The sequence below is a fragment of the Microcaecilia unicolor genome, chromosome 14 (genome assembly GCF_901765095.1).
Source record: "Microcaecilia unicolor chromosome 14, aMicUni1.1, whole genome shotgun sequence".
NCBI classification, from domain to species: domain Eukaryota; kingdom Metazoa; phylum Chordata; class Amphibia; order Gymnophiona; family Siphonopidae; genus Microcaecilia; species Microcaecilia unicolor.
In genome coordinates, this window is record NC_044044.1 from 9,616,211 (window position 1) to 9,638,092 (window position 21,882).

Genomic DNA, 21,882 nt, shown 5'->3' on the forward strand with positions numbered 1-21,882 from the left:
ATGCTGAAGGAAAGGATAGTGAATTTCCTGGAAGCCAATAAGTTGCAAGATCCAAGACAACATGGTTTCACCAAAGGGAAGTCGTGCCAAACGAATCTCATTGAATTCTTTGACTGGGTGACAGGAGAATTAAATCAAGGACGGGCTATGGACGTCATCTACTTAGATTTCAGCAAGGCTTTTGACACGGTTCCCCACAGGAGGCTCTTGAATAAACTAGAAGGGCTGAAGATAGGACCCGAAGTGGTAAACTGGATTAGGAACTGGTTGACGGGCAGACGCCAGAGGGTGGTGGTAAATGGAGTTCGCTCGGAGGAGGGAAAGGTGAGTAGTGGAGTGCCTCAGGGATCGGTGCTGGGGCCCATTCTGTTCAATATATTTGTGAGTGACATTGCCGAAGAGTTACAAGGTAAAGTTTGCCTTTTTGCGGATGACACCAAGATTTGCAACAGAGTGGACACCCCAGAGGGAGTGGAAAACATGAAAAAAGATCTGAAGAAGCTGGAAAAATGGTCTAACGTTTGGCAATTAAAATTCAATGCGAAGAAATGCAAAGTGATGCACTTAGGGAGTAGAAATCCAAGGGAGGCGTATGTGTTAGGTGGGGAGAGCCTGATAGACACGGACGGGGAGAGGGATCTTGGGGTGATAGTATCTGAGGACCTGAAGGCGATGAAACAGTGCGACAAGGCGGTGGCCGTAGCGAGAAGGTTGCTAGGCTGTATAGAGAGAGGTGTGACCAGCAGAAAAAAGGAGGTTTTAATGCCCCTGTATAAGACGTTGGTGAGGCCCCACCTGGAGTATTGTGTTCAGTTTTGGAGGCCGTACCTTGCGAAGGATGTTAAAAAAATGGAAGCGGTGCAAAGAAAAGCTACGAGGATGGTATGGGAGTTGCGTTCCAAGACGTATGAAGAGAGGCTTGCTGACCTGAACATGTATACTCTGGAGGAAAGGAGGAACAGGGGTGATATGATACAGACGTTCAAATATTTGAAAGGTATTAATCCGCAAACGAATCTTTTCCGGAGATGGGAAGGCGGTAGAACGAGAGGACATGAAATGAGATTGAAGGGGGGCAGACTCAGGAAAGATGTCAGGAAGTATTTCTTCACGGAGAGGGTGGTGAACGCTTGGAATGCCCTCCCGCGGGAGGTGGTGGAGATGAAAACGGTAACGGAATTCAAGCATGCGTGGGACAGGCATAAAGGAATCCTGTGCAGAAGGAATGGATCCACAGAAGCTTAACTGAAATTGGGAGGCAGGGGGAAGAGGGGTTGGTGGTTGAGAGGCTAGGATGGGGGAGGGCAGACTTTTTATACGGGGTCTGTGCCGGAGCCGGTGATGGGAGGAGGGACTGGTGGTTGGGAGATGGGAAATACTGCTGCACAGATTTATACGGCTGTGCCCTGGAAAAGACAGGTACAAATCAAGGTAAGGTATACACATATGAGTTATCGTGGGCAGACTAGATGGACCGTGCAGGTCTTTTTCTGCCGTCATCTACTATGTTACTATGTTACTATGAAAAGAAAATAAGATGATACCTTTTTTATTGGACATAACTTAATACATTTCTTCATTAGCTTTCGAAGGTTGCCCTTCTTCCTCAGATCGGAAATAAGCAAACGTGCTAGCTGACAGTGTATATAAGTGAAAACATTCAAGCATTACTATGACAGTCTGACAGGGTGGGAGGATGGGAGTGGGTAGGAGGTATGCATGGGGACATCAAAGCATATCATTGATATTCTAACAGGATGGGTGTGGATAGGTGAGGGGTGGGGTGATCAACAGAGAAATACAGCTTTATGGTTTATAATGGGCTAGGAACCCCAGATCCTTGTTAAGTCCTTTCTGTTGGGTGTTAAAATATTCAATCATTCTGACTTCAAAGGTCTTACGTTCTTGTATGGTTTTAAAGTTACCTTTCAGGATTCTCACTGTGAAGTCACTGGTACAGTGTCCTGGTCCTGTAAAATGCTGACCAACAGGGGTGGGAGCCCTACTGGCACCCGTATTGTTCATGTGATGTCTATGTAAATTGAATCTTGTCTTAAGCATCTGGTCTGTTTCTCCAATATAGCATCCTTCGTTACATTTTTTACACTGAATGATATATACCACATTGGAAGATGAGCAAGTGAAAGATTCCTTTATGTTGAATATCTTTCCTTTGTGGATGACTGTGGGGTCCTGTGAAATGTTTTGGCATAGTTTGCAACTGGATAAATTACAGGGAAGTGTGCCCTTCTGTTCCTTTTCAGTCTGTGATGGAAGTTTACTTCTGATTAGCTTGTGTTTTAAGTTGGGTGGCTGTCGGAAGGCCAGTACTGGTGGGGATGGGAATATCTCTTTCAGTAATTCATCCTCCTGGAGTATAGGTTGTAGATCTCTTATGATTTTCCTCAGTTTTTCCAGCTCTGGATTGTATGTCACTACAAGGGGGATTCTGTCTGTGGCGAGAAAAAAGCTTCTGCAAATTACATTATTTCTACTTAGATAAATGTGATCCATTATCAATATTTGCACCACTGCTGCTCTAGTAGTTTTCACATTCCCTCCCCATTAGTATTTTAGATGTAATGCCCACCCCCACACACTGCTTAGCTACTTTTGTTATCTGCAGTATATTAAATAACATCTAAATGTGAAATGTGTTTCTCTGTGCCATCAGTGCTGCGCCTGCCTGTTGGACTCTTGCTCATCAGGCCACCACTGCCTTAGAGATTGCTTCCCTTCCCAATTCCTCTGAACAGCACAAACAAGTGTTCCGAGCATCAACATTCTTCAGTTTTTTTCAGGTAACACCACAAGGATCTCTGAACAACCAAACAACACAATTGTCTCACATCTTCCAAATCTCCCGCTTCTCTAAATACTATAAAAGCATAATTGTCTGGTTAACATGGAAGGGAAACACCTCCATAGACAAAAAGGAAAGAAACAGAAGCAGAACTACTTGATCATGAGACATCACCAGGAAAGGTTCCCGAGGTGAGAGAGCGTGCAACTCCAAAACCCTTCTAGCCAAGCAGATGTCCATGAAAAACACCATCTTCAGAGTAAGATCTTTGTTGGACACCTTCCTGAAAAGCTCAAAGGGTGCCTTACCAACATGGAAAACACTAGGTTCAAATACCAGGTCAGAACCATCAGACTCCGAAGGAGTCTCAACTTCCTTCAAAAACCAAGACACATTCAAATGACCTTAAATCAACTCTATACTCACGCCAAGGCTGCTATTTGTACCTTCAGGGAAGCCATGGCCAAGCCTTTGTCCAAGCCATCCTATAGAAAGTCCAAAATCTCACACATAGAAGAGCACAAGGAAACAAGCTGTCTTTCCTTGAACCATGTTTAAAAGATTCAACAGACCTGGACATAAACTAGGGACGGTGAGGTTTTCCTAGACAGTAAGAGTATCTATAACCTGATCAGAATAACCTCTGCTTTTCAACCTGACTCTGCCGTAAGATAGAATGGACATACATTTTGTCTCTGAACCAGGAGGGCCTTCCCACCAGGAAACACTAAGTGCTTTCCTATCTTTAATCTCACAAGGTCCTGTATAAAGGCCTCCCTAGCCAATCTGGAGCCACAATAACTTAAGAATACCCTACTGGGTCAGACCAATGGTCCATCTAGCCCAGTATCCTGTTTCCAACAGTGGCCATGCCAGGTCACAAGTACCTAGCAGAAACCCAAATAGTAGCAACATTCCATGCTACCAATCCCAGGACAAGAAGTTGCTTCCCCATCTCTGCCTCAATAGCAGACTATAAGAACTTGTCCAAACCCTTTTTAAACCCAGATACACTAACTGCTGATACTACATCGTCCAGCAAAGAATTCCAGAGCATAATTCATTGAGTGAAAAAAAAATTTCCTCCTATTTGTTTTAAAAGTATTTCCATGTAACTTCCTTCAGTGTTTGTACTTTTGGAACAAGTAAGAAATCAATTCACTTCTACTCATTCTACACCACTCAAGGTTTTATAGACCTCAATATCTCCCCTCATCCGTCTCATTTTCAAGCTGAAGAGCCCTAACCTCTTTAGCCTTTCCTCAATTTGGTCGCTCTTCTTTGAACCTTTTCTAATTCCGCTGTATCTTTATTGAGAGATGGCAACCAGAACTGAACGCAATACTCAAAGTGAGAGTGCACCATGGAGTGATATGAGGCATTATAATATTTTTGGACTTATTCACCATCCCTTTCATAATAATTCCTAGCCAGTAGGGCAACCAAACCTAAATGACAGTCCACTTTCTGGACCATTCTGCCTATGCAAAGGCATGGAGGAACATATATAACATTCCGTCCCACAGCCATGGCTGTACTAGAGTATCTAGGCCTGCTGACCAGTGCTCCCTCCAAGGAGCAAGGGCTGAAGAATCAGGGAACCTTGACATTCTCTGACGCGCCAAAAGATCCATGACTGATCCTCCCCAGCACTGTACTCTACTAGACTCCACTCTCCTGGATCCAAAATGTGCCTGCTGAAGAAGTCCATTTGCACATTCTCCACTCTAGCCATGTGTGCCACCATCAGAGCAGTGAGGAGCCTCTCTGCCCAATTCATGAACACCCTTCTCTCTTCCAAGACCTGCTGACTCCTGGTACTGCTCTGCCCATTTACATATGCCACTGCTGTCGCTCTGTCTGACAACACTCAGACTGCTTCACTTCAAACTAACAGCAGGATGGCATGAAGGGCTAGGAATGTGGCTCTTGCTTCCAGGTGGTTTACTAACCACAATGCCTCAATCTTCGATCAGCAACTTTGAGCTACTTCATCAAGACATTAGGCACCCCAGCCATTTAGGCTAGCAACTGTCATCACCAGGATCCAGTTCAGCGATTCCAGGTCCAGCACTATGGCAAGCCAGAAGGGGAGTGCTCAAAACTGAAAATGCTTTCCTAGAACTGAAAACTGAAAGAATCTCTGTCGCTCTACTAAAGTAGGAATATGAAAGTATGCCTTCGTAAGATGCAAGAATATTAGGAATTCTTCCTGCAGGAGTGATACTATCACTAATCTTGCCATTTCCATCCAAAAGCTTGGAATTCTTAACACTTTGTTCACTTATGTGAGATCCAGGTTCAGATTGGCTGTGCCCTCTTTACTGGGTACAAAAAAGCAAATAGAGTATCCAAAAGACCCTTGCTCATCCAGAGGGGCCAGAACTACTGCTTCTAGCTGTAACAAATCTGTCCAATACTGTCCAGACATTTGCTGCTGCCACCTTGAGAGAACAGCAATTTAAAACTTTTTTATTTACGAGATATGTGGGCTTGTTTTATGATATGCAGCATGTGTAAGATGTAAAGAGAACATATTAAAATCGCTACAAACCGTTCAAAACACAACAGCAAGACTGATATTTAAAAAGTCGAAATACGAAAGAGCAACAACCACTGCTCCAAATGCTGCACTGGCTTCCAATCAATGTAAGACTGTTTTTTAAACCAGCATCGGTACCAGCTGAGAAAGTGGTGTCGATGCAGCCCGAGTTACCTTGAAGGCTCTCAATGAGAAATAAGTTGGAGAGAAAGAGAGCGGTCACTGAGCTACAGACGCTTTCTGTGCATCAAGGACGTTGATTCAGGGGAGGTGTTGGTAGAGTGCCTGGATAAAGAACGATGGCAATGCTTCTTAGGTTTTTTACGCTGTAGGTCCCTCCATGCGTACAGCACTGACGAATAGGATGTAGAATCCTTACACAGTCACGGTACCAAGCCTGACGTCAAACCACTTCGATGTTGTGTTAGTACACCCAATGCTGATGCCAACGCAGGTCCTGCGTCAAGTGCTGAATTCCCTGCCATGCTCAACGTGAATGCAGAACAAAAACATTTTCACGCTAAACTCTGCAGCTTTAAGGGTCCTCGCTTGCATGTGCAGGAGAGGCACATCTTAAAGCCACTCGGCTCCCTGGTTGACATGCAGGGAAAAAATGGTCGATGCAAGGTCGGAAGGCTCTACAGCCTGAGGAGCTTGAGTAGCCATGTACCCGAAAATGGTTGATGCTCCCCAGGCAAACTAAGGGCACAGAGGCCCCAAAAGGCTGAAAAATGAAAAATTTGAAAAAAAGATTAAATTGAACAAAATTAACACAGAAAAGAAAAATATGCAGAAAAAATACTATTCCAAAAAAGTGAAGGCACCAAAAGGCAAAAGCTTGGCGCACTGAAGAGAGATTAAAACCAACCTCTCTGCCCCGTGAAAAATGATACTGGTCCCATGCTCAAGAATCGGGCAGGAAGGCACCCGTGCATGCATGCTGGGGGCACTGTCTCAAAGATTTAAAGTGAAAGAGTTCTTGAGAAATGTCCGCACCAGGCTCCGTGGATGACGTCATCCACACGTGAGAATGCCTGCTTGTCCCTGGAGAAACACACCCACATGTACACACATAGAATGTAGCCTGACTGCATTATGCTGTTATAACAGTGATGATAAAAAAAGCAGAGCAGATCATAGACAGCTAAGGCAGCCTAGTTATACTGCTCTAACTGGTGAAGATACAACCCTCCTGGGAATGTTTTATCTCTTTCAATTCTTACCTGCAGCAGCCAGTAGCAGCGTCGGTGGAATGTGGGGACAATGGAAGAATGGACATAGCAGCCATAGAGACACTAAGAATAGAAGGGGCAAGGCCGTGGGAACAGCAGCCAGAAAGGAAGTAGGGAGAAGAAATAAAGAGTGGGAGAAAGAAAGAGAGAAAGCAAAATTAATAACTGTAAATTTCAGCTTCATAAAAAAGGAACTGAAAGTGCATGCATCTGATGTGAAAAGTGAGCTCCCAGGGTCCATCTGTCATTACAGGGGTGCCTCCCATGGCCCATAGCTTGAAAGAAATTACAGGCGCATTCCCACAGCCTATCAGAATTTATATAAATGTTCTCAGGAGAATCTCACCAGTAAGCAAAGCAATGCTCTTAAGACATGTGTGCCATCAGAAAACATACACAGCAGCATTCATCAGGTCCAAGACCCATCAAATGGGAGTGTACAAAAGAACCAAGCCCTGTGTCCCACCAGTATGAATGATAGCACTCTTGTGGCCCATATCCTAGCAGCGGGCACATAATGATCTTGGGGCCTGAAACTTGTCCAACAAAAAACATAAAAACAATTTCACAAATATCAAAGTAAAAAAAAAAGGGGGGGGGAGGGGTGGGAATGACTAGTGCCATGAGTCAAGATAAAAGCACAAGTCCTTTATTTATATATACACCAGCATTTATTTGAAGACAAAGTAGCAAACTTCACTTGAAAGTGAATTCAATACAGTCCATGTTTCAGCCTATGCCTTCATCAGGAGTTCAAAGCCAGGATCAGTGTGAGATTGTCTCTTTAGCCATGTCCACTCTGCTTTCGAAATATCACTCTGGCAGAAGTTCCTCTCCCTGCTCAGAAGAAGCAGTATCTCCCGGTTTTAAGCAGATTGTTGGACTAGGAGATACCGTCCCTCATGAAAAGGGAGAGGAGCCTATGCCAGAGTGGTATATTGAGAGAGCAGAGTGTCTGGGACATGGCTAAAAGCATCGCTGCCAGGTCTCAAGCGTCGTTCGTCTCCTTTCAGCACAATCTTACATTGATCCTAGTTTTAGACTCCTGAAACAGACATAAGTCAAAATACAGATGGTGTTGAGTCCACTTTCAAGTGATGCTTGTTTCTTTTCCTTTATGTGCTCTCTTCAAGCAAACGCTGATGTATATATGAATAAAGGACTTGTGCTTTTATCTTGACTCATCTCATTGGTCATTCCTACCCACCCCCCTTTTTTTTTTTTTAACTTTGGCCCGAAACTAGTAATAGATTTAAAACAAAATAGAAGAAAGTTTTAGTTAAAGCAAAGATACTTACCTTTACCAGGTATCCTCTGAGGACAGCAGACTATATATTCTCACTTCTGAGCAACGCAGCCTGCGTTGCCCCAGTCTAAAGCTTGTAACAAGCTTTCACAGAGCTCTTTGGAAAGCGAGTCACGCTCTACCACGCATGCGTGAGTGCCTTCCTGCCCACCACGAGAGCAAGGGACCAACAATTCTATACTATAGCATACTACAAAATAGAAACAACTCCAAGGGGAGGTAGAAGGGTATGTGAGAATATACAGCCTGCTGTCCCCAGAGAATACCTGCTACAGGTAAGTATCTTTGCTTTCTCCAAGGACAAGCAGGTTAATATTCTGACATGGGGCAAATCCCTAGCTACCAGGCTCACTGAAACCCACAGTTAATGACAAAGGTACACCTCGCCATGGTGAGGTCAGAACATAGATAAACCTGAATCCAGATGCAAATCGTCAAAAGTGTAGCCTGGGACAAAATAAAAAAAAATAAAAATAGGCGGGTGGAGTTAGATTCTAAAACCCAAACTACCATCTACTGAAATCGATTGTTACGCCAGGCATGCTGATGAAAGAATGCACCTGTAACAGTAAAGATATATGAATGTGTGGAATAAAGACTTCATGGCAGTCTAACATAAGCCCCCAATGGAGACTAACAACAGAGTAGGAGCTCAGACATCACGAACCGGTTAGAGAAGCCTCCTGGGCAGCCCAGACTGGGCATAAGGAGAAGAAAATATGTTGGTAGCCAATAAGAAATTGTACTTCTCCCACTGACAGCCTACATCCAGTTGGGATGAATGGAAACAAAAAGTTTGGAAAAACTTCCCTTGGTACTTAGGTCAGTACAAGCAGAAAGACAAAACCCGCCTGTAGTCCAAGTTGTGCAGTGCGCGCTCACTAGGGGAATGAGACCGTGGGAAAGGACGTAAGCAAGACAGGCAGCCAATAGAGATAAAAACCGCTGAACAACATGAAGCAGGAATTGAGGGTGTGTGCAGAGAAATACTCTAATTAGGGTAAGGTGGAAAAGCCACAAGGGCCCAAAACTCACTGACCCTGCAAGACAAAGGAACAGCCACTGGAAACAAGACCGCCCAGGCAAAGGACGTCAAGAGGCAGGAAAAACGAACAGCTCAAAAGGTCCCATAACAGAGATAAAGGTGTGACTGGGAATGTGATAAAAACCATCGTCATGAGGTTGAAACAACAGGCAAGATGGCGTCCGTGTAAGGGAGCGTTACACGTCGGCTCTCAAGCTCCAGGCTTCGCTCCAGCAGCGCGTATTTTCTCTCACCTGATATTATGGTGAAGAGAAAAGGGAAAGTCGGGGCAAAAGCCACCGTCAGCCCTGGCGGAAATCCGACGCTCCGGCAGCCGACCCTGAAATCTTTTGGCCTCCGTGCATCGGTAGCCCTGGCACCAGCTTTGGTTGGATCCCCAGATCAACAGGGGGATCTTAGCTTAGAGGCGGCGTCTTTAAGTCCGCCTCTTCAGGCTGCACCGCCGAAACCGAGCGGTGAGAAGAGAACAATGGGAGAACCCCAGACAAGTTTTCTGGAGGTCAGCGGCGGCCCTATTGGGTTCTCAACTCCGGGAGGAACGTCATCTGGAGAGAGGACAGGAGGCATTGACTCCCCGCCCTCCCCCTGCCAGGAAACCCCGCTCAGTGTGCTCGGCGTGAGGAGTAACCTGCAGCAGTCACTTTGGAGGCCCTCTGGGAGGTGATTCAGACCATCAATTCATCTCTACTACAATTAACTAATTCCTTTAACTCTGAAGTCAAAGATTTGAAAATATTTCAGCAAACAATGGAATCGAAGGCTCAGGAGCAGGAAAGGAAATGCGAGTCAAATTTGCATGAGATAAAGACTTTACAGACAGTTGTTGCTAAAACGGTAACAGATAAAGACTTAACTCAAAGGAAAATTGATTTTCTTGACAACCAGCTCAGGCGTAACAACCTGAGATTCCTAAATTTTCCAAAGACTCCCTTAATATCACCAATAGAAATGTTAAAAAAGTACTTCATTGAAGTGCTTGGTATTCCTAAAGAAGCTTATGCCTCCAATTATAAAAGCTTTTACATTACAGGAGCTAATACAGCTCGAACAGAAGCTCCAGAATTGAATGTATCACAACTTGTAGAAACATCTTTAGAAATAATAACGGAGCGCACAACTCTCCTTGCTACCTTTGCATTCGAGACTGATAGAAACCATGTTTTCAGACTTTACTTCAGAAATATCTCAACCCAGTTTTTCGGATCAAAAATACACATTTTTCCTGACCTTAGTAAAAATACTCAGAGGAGGAGGAGAGAATTTCTAGGACTTAGGTCTCGGGTTCTCTCCCTAGGCGGTACCTTTAAACTGAAATTTGCCTGCAGATGTATAATTTCTTTAAATGCTGTATATTATGTATTTTTCAAACCAGATAAACTGCGTCAGTTTATAGTTGCTAAAGAGAGTGGAGGTGAAAGAGGCCTGGTCACCCCAGTAGGGAGCTGAAACCGCAAGCTAGGAATGGTCTCTGCCCTCACAGTTTAAATAGTTTACTTTTAAATTTCAATGTACAATTTCCTTGTGTCTTGACCATACTATTGTGGACGAAGTAACAATATAATTTCTTATTTGTTCCTTGATGTAAAGGACAAAATATTTTTTCCTTTATTTTTTCTTGATTTTCCTGCATTTATATTATATAAATGTTTATTTTGAAACAATAAAGAAATAATTAAAAAAAAAAAAAACATTGTCATGAATCAAACAACTAGAGGCTGTCAAGAGATGGAAATATCCCTCACACGACAACGAGAAGCACTGAATATACAGTGGTGAACTCACCCAAGTGAGGTTTCAAAAGAAACTCAGAAAAAGAGGAGACGGTATAGGCATATATGGTTGTGCTTGATAAGAAGGAGGTGTAGGACCCTCCCTTCCCCACACAGTAACCGACATACCTGAATCACTATAAAACTAGTGGAAGTTTTTCAGAAAAACAACAAGACCAAGGAGACGCCCTCAGGAAAATGCAAGGAAGCTTACGTGACGCCCTGAACATCCAGTCCATGAGGTCTACAGACAGGAGAAGGGGATGTAGAAGAAAACTCATTTTTCGTGATGAGGGTTAGAAAATATTCAAAGCTCTACAATCCTTGGAAGGAGAGTGCAGAAGTAGAGGAAACTAGATATGTTGGGCCCAGTAAGGAATGACTAGAATCCTGGATTCACAGCCCTGCCTGCACAGCAGTAGAAGCCTCCCTATGCGAGAGATGAGAGAATACATATACAGAAAACAACTGTTCCCCAAGGAAGGAGGAAAAGGGAATCAATGGTAGGCTGTTATGAGCCTAGAAACTAGAACAGAACTGAGGAACAGCACGATTGATGTGATTTGTCAACAGATCCAACAAAGGGGTGTTGCACAGTTAGAAGACGATGCATCCATTTGAAAAAAAAAAACACTTGTGTGGATGCATGGCTTTGCAGATTCTGATGACCAGGTTGCTGGATGTGGTTGCAACTTGAGTGGCTCTGAGGAGCAGTCTCGAACGACAGCCCCCCACTATATCCAGATGGCCCTCTGACAGAGAGGGTGTAGTCAGGTGCCCTCCTGCTTGTCAGAGTAGCACATGCCAACCTGACTAGTCGTGGGAACAAGTACAAAATGGCTGAACAGCCTAACACTGAAAACTTAGAGCGTTTCAGACCTCTCAAAATTCCAAAAAGTTAAGTTGGTATCCTAGGTTACCAAGCAGCTTGACTATGAAGCCCGTCCAAAGGAGCTTCCCAACTTAGATTGGCTGCAGTTACTGTCAAGTTCCAGAATCCCAGTGGATCGTAAAGTTCATCTAAACAGATAGTAAAGAGCTGTGGGGATAGTTGGATGACATCACTCAGGGTCTTTAGGGTTTGATACCACTAAGAAAGTAGGGGTCTACTGGGCAGGTGTCATGTGAAAACAAGGCACGAGTGTTATATGGTGAAGTGCAACCTGCTGGCAGACTGGAACCTAAGCAGCAACAGCAAGAAGAGTGACCACAGGAAGAAATGTTCTGGCCTAATGAGTATGTAGCAAAATGCTAATGATCACAAAATGGAAGACAGGAAACAAGATGAATTAAGGGTATAGTAAAACAAACCCCAGTCGGTCCAAAGACCGAGGAGTTATCCATATGAACTGCCAAGTAGCAATCGTTGACGTACACTGCAGAAGTCGATCGTCCAGATAGGAAAACATGTAAGCGCTGCACGCACAGCTAGTCTCTGAGTGAATACCTTGGGAACTGACACAAGGCCAAAAAGCAGCTTGCGGTACTGGAAGTAGAATGCCTCCTGTGAAAAATCGAAGAATTTTCTTGGGTATACACATCCGGTACGTCCAAAAAGTAAAGGAAATATTGCCCTGAACCATGGAGAGTAGGGTGATCAGAGAAACCATCTTGCAGTATACTTTGACAAGAAAGTTGTTAGGGCTGTTAGGCCCAGGAGAGAAACACATTCTCCTGTCCTTCGCTGCTAACGAGAAGGACCTGGAACAAAAGCCAAGCCTTTCTCCCCTGGTAGTACAGATTCAACTATATGGGCCTTTAGAAAGACAAGTAGTGTCTCCACAAGGAGCTGTTTCTGGTGAGAGCCGATGTGAGTCACCATCAGCAGACAAGTGATTGGCTGCTAGGCTGATCCGAAACCCTGCAGTTTCCCCCCGACCAGTAGGTCAACAGGGACAGACACGGCAGGCATGTTCCCCTGGAGATAATAGGAAAGTCACCCGCTGCTGTGACTGAAGAGGTATTGTGAGGAGGAGGAATGTGATGAGAAAGCATTTGTCCCTGGGAACAGGAGGAAAGGTAGAAATTACCAATCCCAGCAGCCCTTTGGGGAAAGACACACTAAAAGCTGTGACTACAATTTCCAGAAGCCACTGCAGAAGCTCTGATAGAGTCCAGGACTCACATACCCAACAGCCCCGGAGGAGGGTTAAGGAGAAGTTCAGGGAGGGTAGTTTGAAATACCCAGCCCTGAAATTCGGGGAATGGGAGGAGAATGGGAGTGAACTCTAATCAGGAGGATGAAGTACAGGTGGGACAAGGGTGGGTGAGGAGCCCATGGAATGGAAAGGGACAGAGGAAGAAGAGGAAAAGGAAGGAGAAAGAGGTGGAGAGCCCCATGGATATCGCAGTGCTGGCTAAAGCCAGGGAAAGGAACTGGGCCAGCAAGTAATAGCGTGGTGTGAGGGCCGGGCTCTGAGGGGGGAGGAGGTGGTTACTCCAAGGAAGGAGGTGAGAGAGGGAGAGTTAGGGCTGGCTACCACAGGGTCGAAGCGGGCGGTTGTCAGAAATCATGGCTGACAGGTAAAGGGGAGGGGACCCTGCTACTTCCCCTGGCTCGTGGAGAAGAGCTAGAGAGGAGGAGTAAGGTGGTGGAGGCCATATTTTGAACTGCAATGTTGAAACTACAGTGATTTCAAACTACAAGGGTTTTGAACTGCAATGTTGAAGTACAATATTTTGAACCGCAATGTTTGAACTACAGTGATTTAAACTACAAGGGTTTTGAACTGCAATGTTGAAAGTGCAATATTTTTGAACCGCAATGTTTGAACTACAGTGATTTGAACCACAAGGGTTTTGAACTGCAATGCTGTGAACTGCAGGAGGCTTTGAACTACACTGCTTTGAATGGCAATGATTTACGTTGCACTGTTTAAGTGTGTGTGTGTGGGGGGGGGGGATGTGTTTGATTCCCTAAATTTCATTTGAACTATTTTTGGGAGCTGGAGAAACAGCAGTGCTTTTGAACTGCTGTCCTGTGGGAGAAAGGAAGGAGGAGAAGGTTTGAGCTGTGGGTTTGGGTTTTTTTCTCTTTCTTTCTTTCCAGGCTCATTGTTTGGGGATCTAAGAAGTGAGAATTGTTGCTGTTATTAACTGCTTTGTTCTGGCAACCTTCCGAAATGGGAGGGGAACTGCATGAAAGTAAAAAGAACCTTGCACAGAGGATTACCATATGTCTGTTTTCTTTTTCTTCCTCTATGTGTGGATTACAATGAGGGGAAGGGCCTAAGAGCCCGGAGGCCCTTTACTCACTCCAGGGGGAGGAGGTCAAATGGGGTATATGTTCCCGAGAGGGGCTGGTGGCCTTACTGGAAGCGGGCTGAAATTCTGGGCCAACGCTATGGGTCCGGAGGGACTGGTGGCCAGGGAGATCTCTAACAGTATCCAGGGCTGAGATGCATGCAGTTGACGGGACTGAGACCACTAAGGCTAGCGAGAAGTGGCATACCCTTATACCAGCGCATGGCAGGAACTGTATTGGACTTTTATCACCACTTTTATTTCTTTGTTGCTTTATTTATGTTTCTTATATGCCTACTACTATATTGTGTATTTGTATTTTATCGAACTGGAGCCTGCCTCTACGGTATTTTGTAAACCACATTGAGCCTGCAACTAAGTGGAAAAATGTGGGGTATAAATGTGTTAAATAAATAAGCTCTCCGTGACCTGCCAAAAACATCTACTAAAGGCGGAAGAAGTTGTGGGAAAACTTCCAGGAGAAGTGAGGCATCTATATATGGATGAGGGTAGCAACCTCCTCCCATCTGCTCTCTAAAACGGTTTGCCCGTGACAGGCATTAGTTCCTGCTGAACCTACAGGTCAGAGACACGCAACCACAGTATGGGTATATATCCTGGAAATCACAGCAAAAGTGTCATGAGCGCTTCTGGGCCAAGAACATGCGACATGCCCTCTGAAGCTCAACCATCCAGGAAAGGGACCTGGCCTATTCTGCTGGGAGAGAAAGCAGAACAAATACCAGGGCCTAAAACAGAACAAATACCAGGACCTGTAAGAATGATGTCAAATTGTGTGCCCAAAGAAATTCAGAGGTCTAGCATTCCTGCCAGAAAACACCGAAGCATAGTTACTATAAATCCTGGCTCTCCTGAGTGTAGAGTCAAGCACTATGGAGTGATGAGGCAATTAAGGCCTATGAAAGCCAAGGAGTTCCAAAATCAGTGAATAGAGGAGATGCTCATAGGGGAAGAGTGAAGCCAACAGAGTGGGCTTTCAATTCCATTTGAGAACATCAGTAAGAGAGGTGGAACAGGAATATCACAGCTCCTCAAGGAGGAGACGTAGTCCAAGGTCTCTAAGAGCTCAGTCCTGGTTGAAACAATCCACCTCCAGAGGAACTGGAATGGCAGCAACCAGGCCTTGACAAAAGGAGGGAAGGAAAGGCTCCCATATGGAGATATCCTCCATTCCTATGAAGGAGAGGGGCCAGTATTACCCAGAAGTTCATCTTCAAAACATACCTGGGATCATCAGATGACTCCCATACACCCCTCATCGGTGTCAGCCAGAAACTCCATATGAGCAGGCTGAGACTGAGCCTGCCTGAACCCTGAGGAGCCATGATGCCAGGAGTGCATCAGGGAATGGACTACAGCCTCGACTCCCACGAAAACTCCAGGCACTGACGTCAACTGACACAAGCGGTGGTCGATGCTGACGCCACATGTGACACCACATGACACATCAGCATCGGAGGCCTCACAACAGGCTGAGGGCCATTTAGGACTGAGTCGAGAGGCATGGTAGGCGCAAACACCTTCATTACTAATTACCTTTCCAGCCAGAAGCTCAATGAGCAAGACCTGGATGCGCCCATATAAAGGACAACATCAGGAAAATCGAGGCATCAGTAAAGAGAAAAGCCGATACCGAGGCTGCCTGAACTATGATCCTGAGAGGGGCACCAAAGAGTGGGCTGCAGCCTCGACTCTGACAAAATTCCCTATATCGATGCCGACAGACACAGGCATCAATGCAGCACCAGCGGGGGGCTGAGAGGAGGAGCATGGCAGGTGCAAGCACCCTCGACGCCAATGCACGTCATTCACCAGCAGCTCAGGGAGCAAGGAATCTGTTCTTGATGATCAGAGACCCATACAGGGGCAGCTGCTGGATGCCGTGTGCCCTGGAGTGTCTGGCACTGTGTATCAAGGGAGATCAATGGCAATACTTCTGATGCAGGAATCCATAATTCTCGGTACCAACGAGGAGATGCGAAGTTCCACCAGTCATGTCAATGCAACTGATGCTGACGCCAACCGCCAATGTCACTGCCAACACCGCAGACCTCGAAGCTTGATGCAGTGCCAAAAAATTGAGCCTGCCATGAGTGGGAAAGCGCGAGGTACAAATGTAACAAAAAAAAAAAATAGTCCGAAAGCATCGGAAATTTGCGCTGAAGCGACTGGGAACTTTCAAAGAAAAAGGAGACAATGGTGGCCACGGCTGCCGCCTGGACCGGGTCAGCAACACGGATGTGCCAGCGGGCTCTCCAGAAGCAAGGAGAAGAGGGACCCCCACAAAGGGAGCAGCTCTGTACCCTGCCGCGAGTGCCATACTAGTGGAGAAAATGGCGGGCTCAACCTGCACTCCACAGCAGAAGGGAAGGGCATCGGCTGCAAAAAGAGGGAAGCAACCCGACCCGGGCTCAGGTCCACATAGGGGCTGCTGAGCACAGTAAAGAGAGGAAAAAACAACAGAAATAACAAATGGGAAGAAAATGAACCCAAATAAGAAAAGAAGGCACAAAAAGAAGCACTGCTAAAACCGAACCAGAGGCTGTGAGGAGAGAAGACAAAAAACACGTCCTCTCCTCACTACGGAAAAAAAAAGAAACTGTTGGTCCTTTGCTCTCATGGTGGGTGGGAAGGCACTCGTGCTTGCGCAGTGGAGCGCAACTCGCGCTCCAAAGGGCTCTGCAAATCTTGTTACAAGCTCAGGATGGGGCAACGCGGGCTGCGTTACCACATGCGAGAATATTAGCCTGCTTGTCTTCGGAGAATGCAATATTGTCACTAAAAGAGTAGTCTCAGTCAAGTTTTAAAAAAAGGAAAGAAAAAAAAAGTTAAATTTCTGGATGACATCTCCGTAAACAATTATAAGTCAGATAGATTGGAGACACCCAAGTCTCTTACTTTTCAGTGGAAGAGACTTGGGTGTCTTGAACAGACTTTCCCATTATGATCTTCTGGGTACTCCCAGGTGACCAGGATTTGCTATCGTCAAGATACTGAGCTTGATGGACACAGTATTAGTCAATATCCAGCTGCACAGTCAATGTATAATTTGAAATGTCTAATTCAAATGGTTTCAAATCATTTATATGATTAGTAATCCTATTCATTTAGGTGGCACCACTGAATACTCACATATAAGTTGACTAGTTCAAGTTACGCCTGCTACTGTGCGCGCCCGTAGATAATTTTTATGTATGGCAATTAAATAATTGACATTGATACATAGGTTACACGTCTATGTTGCTGCCCCGGAACTACTAACACCCCAAATCCTGTCTTCTTTTTGGAAGGATAATTTTGGCTACATAACAATTTATACGTCTAAAATTAGGTTCAAGTAGCCTGGATTTTTTTTTTTAACATGGTAATACCACAAGTTCTTTTGCATCTCAACCGTATGTCTTTAGGAGTCCCTATAACGGGCACGGCTATGCTCCTGATGAGCATGTCTCAGGCAGTATCTCTTTACCTCCATGCCTTGCACTTTTAGCTTCATATGGTCCTCGCGAGTGGTCTTGCCCATCCTTGCGTTTTTTCCAGCAATAACCATCCTTGCGATATTTCACCTTCTTACGGTTGTAGAGAATCATGGATCCATTCTGAGGCCTGGAGGGAAAGGAGACAGAGCAGAGATCCTATCACAGAAGGCAGGTGAGATTTCTGTGAGAACAAAGTTTTGCTTATTACCAAGCCACAGTCCCTCTTTGTCCCCAGTATTCTCTGGTGCCTTCTTTGTATTCTCACATAAACCAGTGTTGAGGCCCTTGTTCTTCCCAATAATCTCCACTGGCTGCGGACTAGAAGTGTCATCTAAACCACACACAGAGGCCCTTGATGGTACCCAAGTAACCTCTTGCATCTGAAGCAGAGGCACACCCAAGGTATAGCCCTCTGTCCTCAGTAGTAACCTGTGGCTAGAACCTCTTGCAGTCTCACCTGGTTTTGGGTGAGCAGGAAAGCCATTCCTCATGCTTCTCAAAGGTTATTAGGTAAGACGCAATCTCCTGCATGACAGGGAAAAAAGGAGATGCAGACAGATTCAGCATCTCTGTTCCCCTACTCTTTAAGAGTCACACATAACATATGGTAAAGATTAAAGCCATTCCCTATATACACACACAAAAATATACATATAGACATGCATATTGTACATATATACAGACAACACACACAGTGGTCAAGAAATCCAAACAAACATAAGAGGTCATGGGATGAGGCTCCTTGGTGGGGGGGGGGGGGGGGGCTGACTCAAGACCATCATTCAACAATATGGGGAAAAAAAGAGTGGAGAATGAGGACAGACTCCCAGGGGAGGCAATGGAGAAAAAAAAAAAAAAAACAACCAAACAAAAACAGTTAAACCAAGCTATTTGCCTATAGCAGGTATTCCCTGTGGACAGTAGAACACAAGTACTCACAAAATGAGTGACATTGTCAACAGAACCTGGTGTGGAAAATGCTACTCCACCTTAAGTTTGTAGAAGCATTTAACAGGCTAACCACGCAAGTGTGCCACTTCCCACCTACCTCTATCATGCAGGATCTTTTCAGTCCATACTTTGGCTTATAAAGGAATACAACTCCATAAGAAGGTTGAAGGGTATGTTAAGATTTGCATCCTGCTGTCCACAGAGAACACTTGCTACAAAATAAATAACTTGGTTTTCTCTGAAGACAACAAGACTATCAAATGCTCATAACATGGGACACCCTAGCCACAGGTTGCCTTCAACAGAAGAAAAAAAAGGATAGAAAACTAGAACAGTGATTAGTTGGTTTGGTTTTTTGTTTTTTTTTGCAACAAGCCGTTTTTTATTTAAAAGACAGTCTGGAACTGAAAGAAATGGGCCTGGGGCAGGGTGAGCTGCAGCTGGAATCTAATCTCCAAAGAAATTCTGGAGGACTGAATGGCCAAACCCACTGTTGCATCGAGTTAGTACCTAAGTATTGCCATACTGGGACAGACCGAAGGTCCATCAAGTCCAACATCCTGTTTCTAACAGTGGCCAATCCAGGTCACCTGGCAAGATCACAAAACAGTACAATACATTTTATGCTGCTTATCCTAAAACTAAGCAGTGGATTTTCCCCAAGTCCATTTTAATAATGGTCTATGGACTTTTCCTTTAGGAAGCCATCCAAACCTTTTTTATACCCCACTAAGTTAACTGCTTTACTACATTCTCTGGCAACGAATTCCAGAGTTTAATTACACATTGAGTGAAGAAATATTTTCTCCGATTTGTTTTAATTTGTTACTTTGTAGCTTCATTACGTGCCCCCTAGTCCTTATTTTATCATCCCCACCTTAGCAATTCTGTTATCTCCTATTTGTCCTGTTTGTCTGTCCTAATTAGATTGTAAGCTCCGTCGAGCAGGGACTGTCTCTTCATGTTCAAGTGTACAGCGCTGTGTACGTCTAGTGGCGCTTTAGAAATGATAAGTAGTAGTAGTAGTAGTCTTTGGGATTCCGGAATCTTGCTATTATTTGGGTTCCGGAATCTTGTTACTCTTTGGGACTCAGAATCTTGCTACTCTTTGGGATTCCGGACTCTTGTTACCCCCTTTGTCCTTATCCCTTATTTGTCCTGTTTGTCTGTCCTAATTAGATTGTAAGCTCCGTCGAGCAGGGACTGTCTCTTCATGTTCAAGTGTACAGCGTTGAGTACGTCTAGTAGCACTATAGAAATGATAAGTAGTAGTAGTAGTTCTAGTAGATGTATATGATGTCATGCTCTCAGTGTGGGGTAGGGTTCTTTTTTTAAATAAAAAGTTAGGAAAGGGGAAAGGGAATTATATACCACCTTTCTGTGGTTTTTCCAACTACATTCAGAGTGGTTTACATATTATATACAGGTACTTATTTGTACCTGGGCCAATGGAGGGTTAAGTGACTTGCCCAAAGTCACAAGGAGCTGCAGTGGGAATCTAACCCAGTTCCCCAGGATCAGAGTCCGCTGCACTAACCACTAGGCTACTCCTCCACTCAGAAGCTGAGGGCTATGGGGATGAAGTGGTGAAACTTGAGGGGGATTTAAAATTTAACTACACCCTATATTAGACACTTTGGGAAGAGATAGAGGGGGGCCAACATACAGCGTGAAGACAGTTAAAGCAGCTAACAGATATGGGGGTGACAGATACTTGGCGATATAAGGAAAAGACTTCCTGTGTATATAGCTATGTAAGGGAGTGTATATGAAGTTGCTGGTCCCCTTTAACACTCCCTCACAGTGCCAAATTAAATCTGAAAATACAGAACAGAGGGCATGGCTCAGTGAGGGCACAGCAGGGAGGGTGTGGTCCAGGCAGGATAAAAACTCTCAAGCACAGCTAAGCTAGGGAGACCCAGGGAAGACAAGTGCATCCCTTCAGCAGATGCCTTCACAACAAATCTATAGGTAGCAAAAGCTTAATTCAGGTAGGCTAAGTTTTACTTTGGATCCTCATGAACTGCTAATCCTCCAGACCTGGTTCTGATTAACCTTTAAGACAAGGCTACTGCACCCCGAGTCTGCGGGGCCCTATCGAAACAGAGCTAGAGACTTTTGTTAATAATTTATCGTCTGTGAATGAAACACACTTGTGCACATAAAATAAAGGGGTCGATATTCAAAAGGGTTCAACCAGGCAAAAAAAAGAGGCTCCTGCCCAGTTAAACCCCATTGAGCTTGCCAACCACAAACATTCAGCAGTATTATCCATCCCCTAAGCCCCCAAAAACTGGGATAAAAAGCTTTAAACTCCCAACTTCGCTAGGAAAGAGATTCAGCAGCACTACCTGATTTCACAGCAGTCTTCACACTGCAACGCCCGCTGACGAGTCTCTTTCCTAGCGAAGTTGAGAGTTTTAAAGCTTTTTAACCCAGTATTTTGGGGCTTCCAGGAACATTGCCAGATGTGAACTGTCTCCTGAAGGGGGAGTATTGGGTGCTATATTATACTAGTGTTTTTGAATAGTGCTTCATTCATGTATGCATGGTCCTTTAAAGAACACTCCATCATTCCACTCAACTAACCAATCTCATCTTTACTCCCATTTTACCAGACTCCTGAGGGCAGGCACATCTGTGCTCACGGTTGCCGTGTTGAGTCTAGAGTTTTTATTTTGTGTTATTGTGCCTTGCCTTTTACACATCACAGTAATAAACTTTTTCTGTTGAACCTGAGGTTTGTCCAGCCTTCCTTCGTTTCCCCACATTTGGTGGCTGCTATTTCTCTCATGGGACTTTGTGTTTAGTTACCGTCTGGTTCCTACATTATGAGCAGGCCAGGGCAGAATTAGAACGGTGCGACAACTTAGCCAGTTAGCAATGATATTCAGGTCCACTAACCAGCTAAGTTAGTGTATAACATTAAGACAGCAAAATAACTGCAATTCTTCCTCTTTTTTGAGTGGGACTTGGATGATGCCTGTTCCTGATGGCCTCTGTCAGTACTAGACATTGTATTCTATTCTTGGCATTTATATCCTGCTTCTATCATTAGAGAATCTAAGCAGGTTACAAAAGATGAAGTACAAAGACCAAAAACAAAATACTAAAACAACGTTACATATTCAGGTATTTGTTAAACAGATGAGTTTTCAATGCTTTACGAACAAGAAATAACCAGGAAGAGTACGAACTTGCTCCGGAAGTGAAGTCCAAATTTTACCAGATTGATATACAAAAGAACCATCTAAAACTCTTTTGTAACGTATTTTCTTTGCTGTTGGAAATTCCAATAATAGAGTAGAATAGAAGTGAGAAGTGCCACAAAAAACTGTATACATTAATAAATGAGTTTGAAAAACAGAATAACCATGTAAAATTTTAAACAGTGTACATGCAACCTTAAATTCAACATGTGCACGAAATGGCAGCCAGTGCAAGCTTTTCAAGAGAGGAGTTACATGATCAAATCTTGAGTAATTAAATAT

At 44.5% G+C, this 21,882-nt stretch overlaps 1 protein-coding gene across 1 annotated transcript in view; it reads right to left on the reverse strand.

Moving 5' to 3' along the window:
* Positions 1–21,882, reverse strand: part of CAMTA2 (calmodulin binding transcription activator 2) — a 177,413-nt gene that overhangs the window by 121,250 nt on the left and 34,281 nt on the right. The window contains 4 exon segments of the mRNA XM_030187287.1: positions 6,569–6,640; positions 17,431–17,481; positions 17,483–17,567; positions 17,898–17,965. Coding sequence (XP_030043147.1) covers positions 6,569–6,640; positions 17,431–17,481; positions 17,483–17,567; positions 17,898–17,965 — 276 coding nt within the window.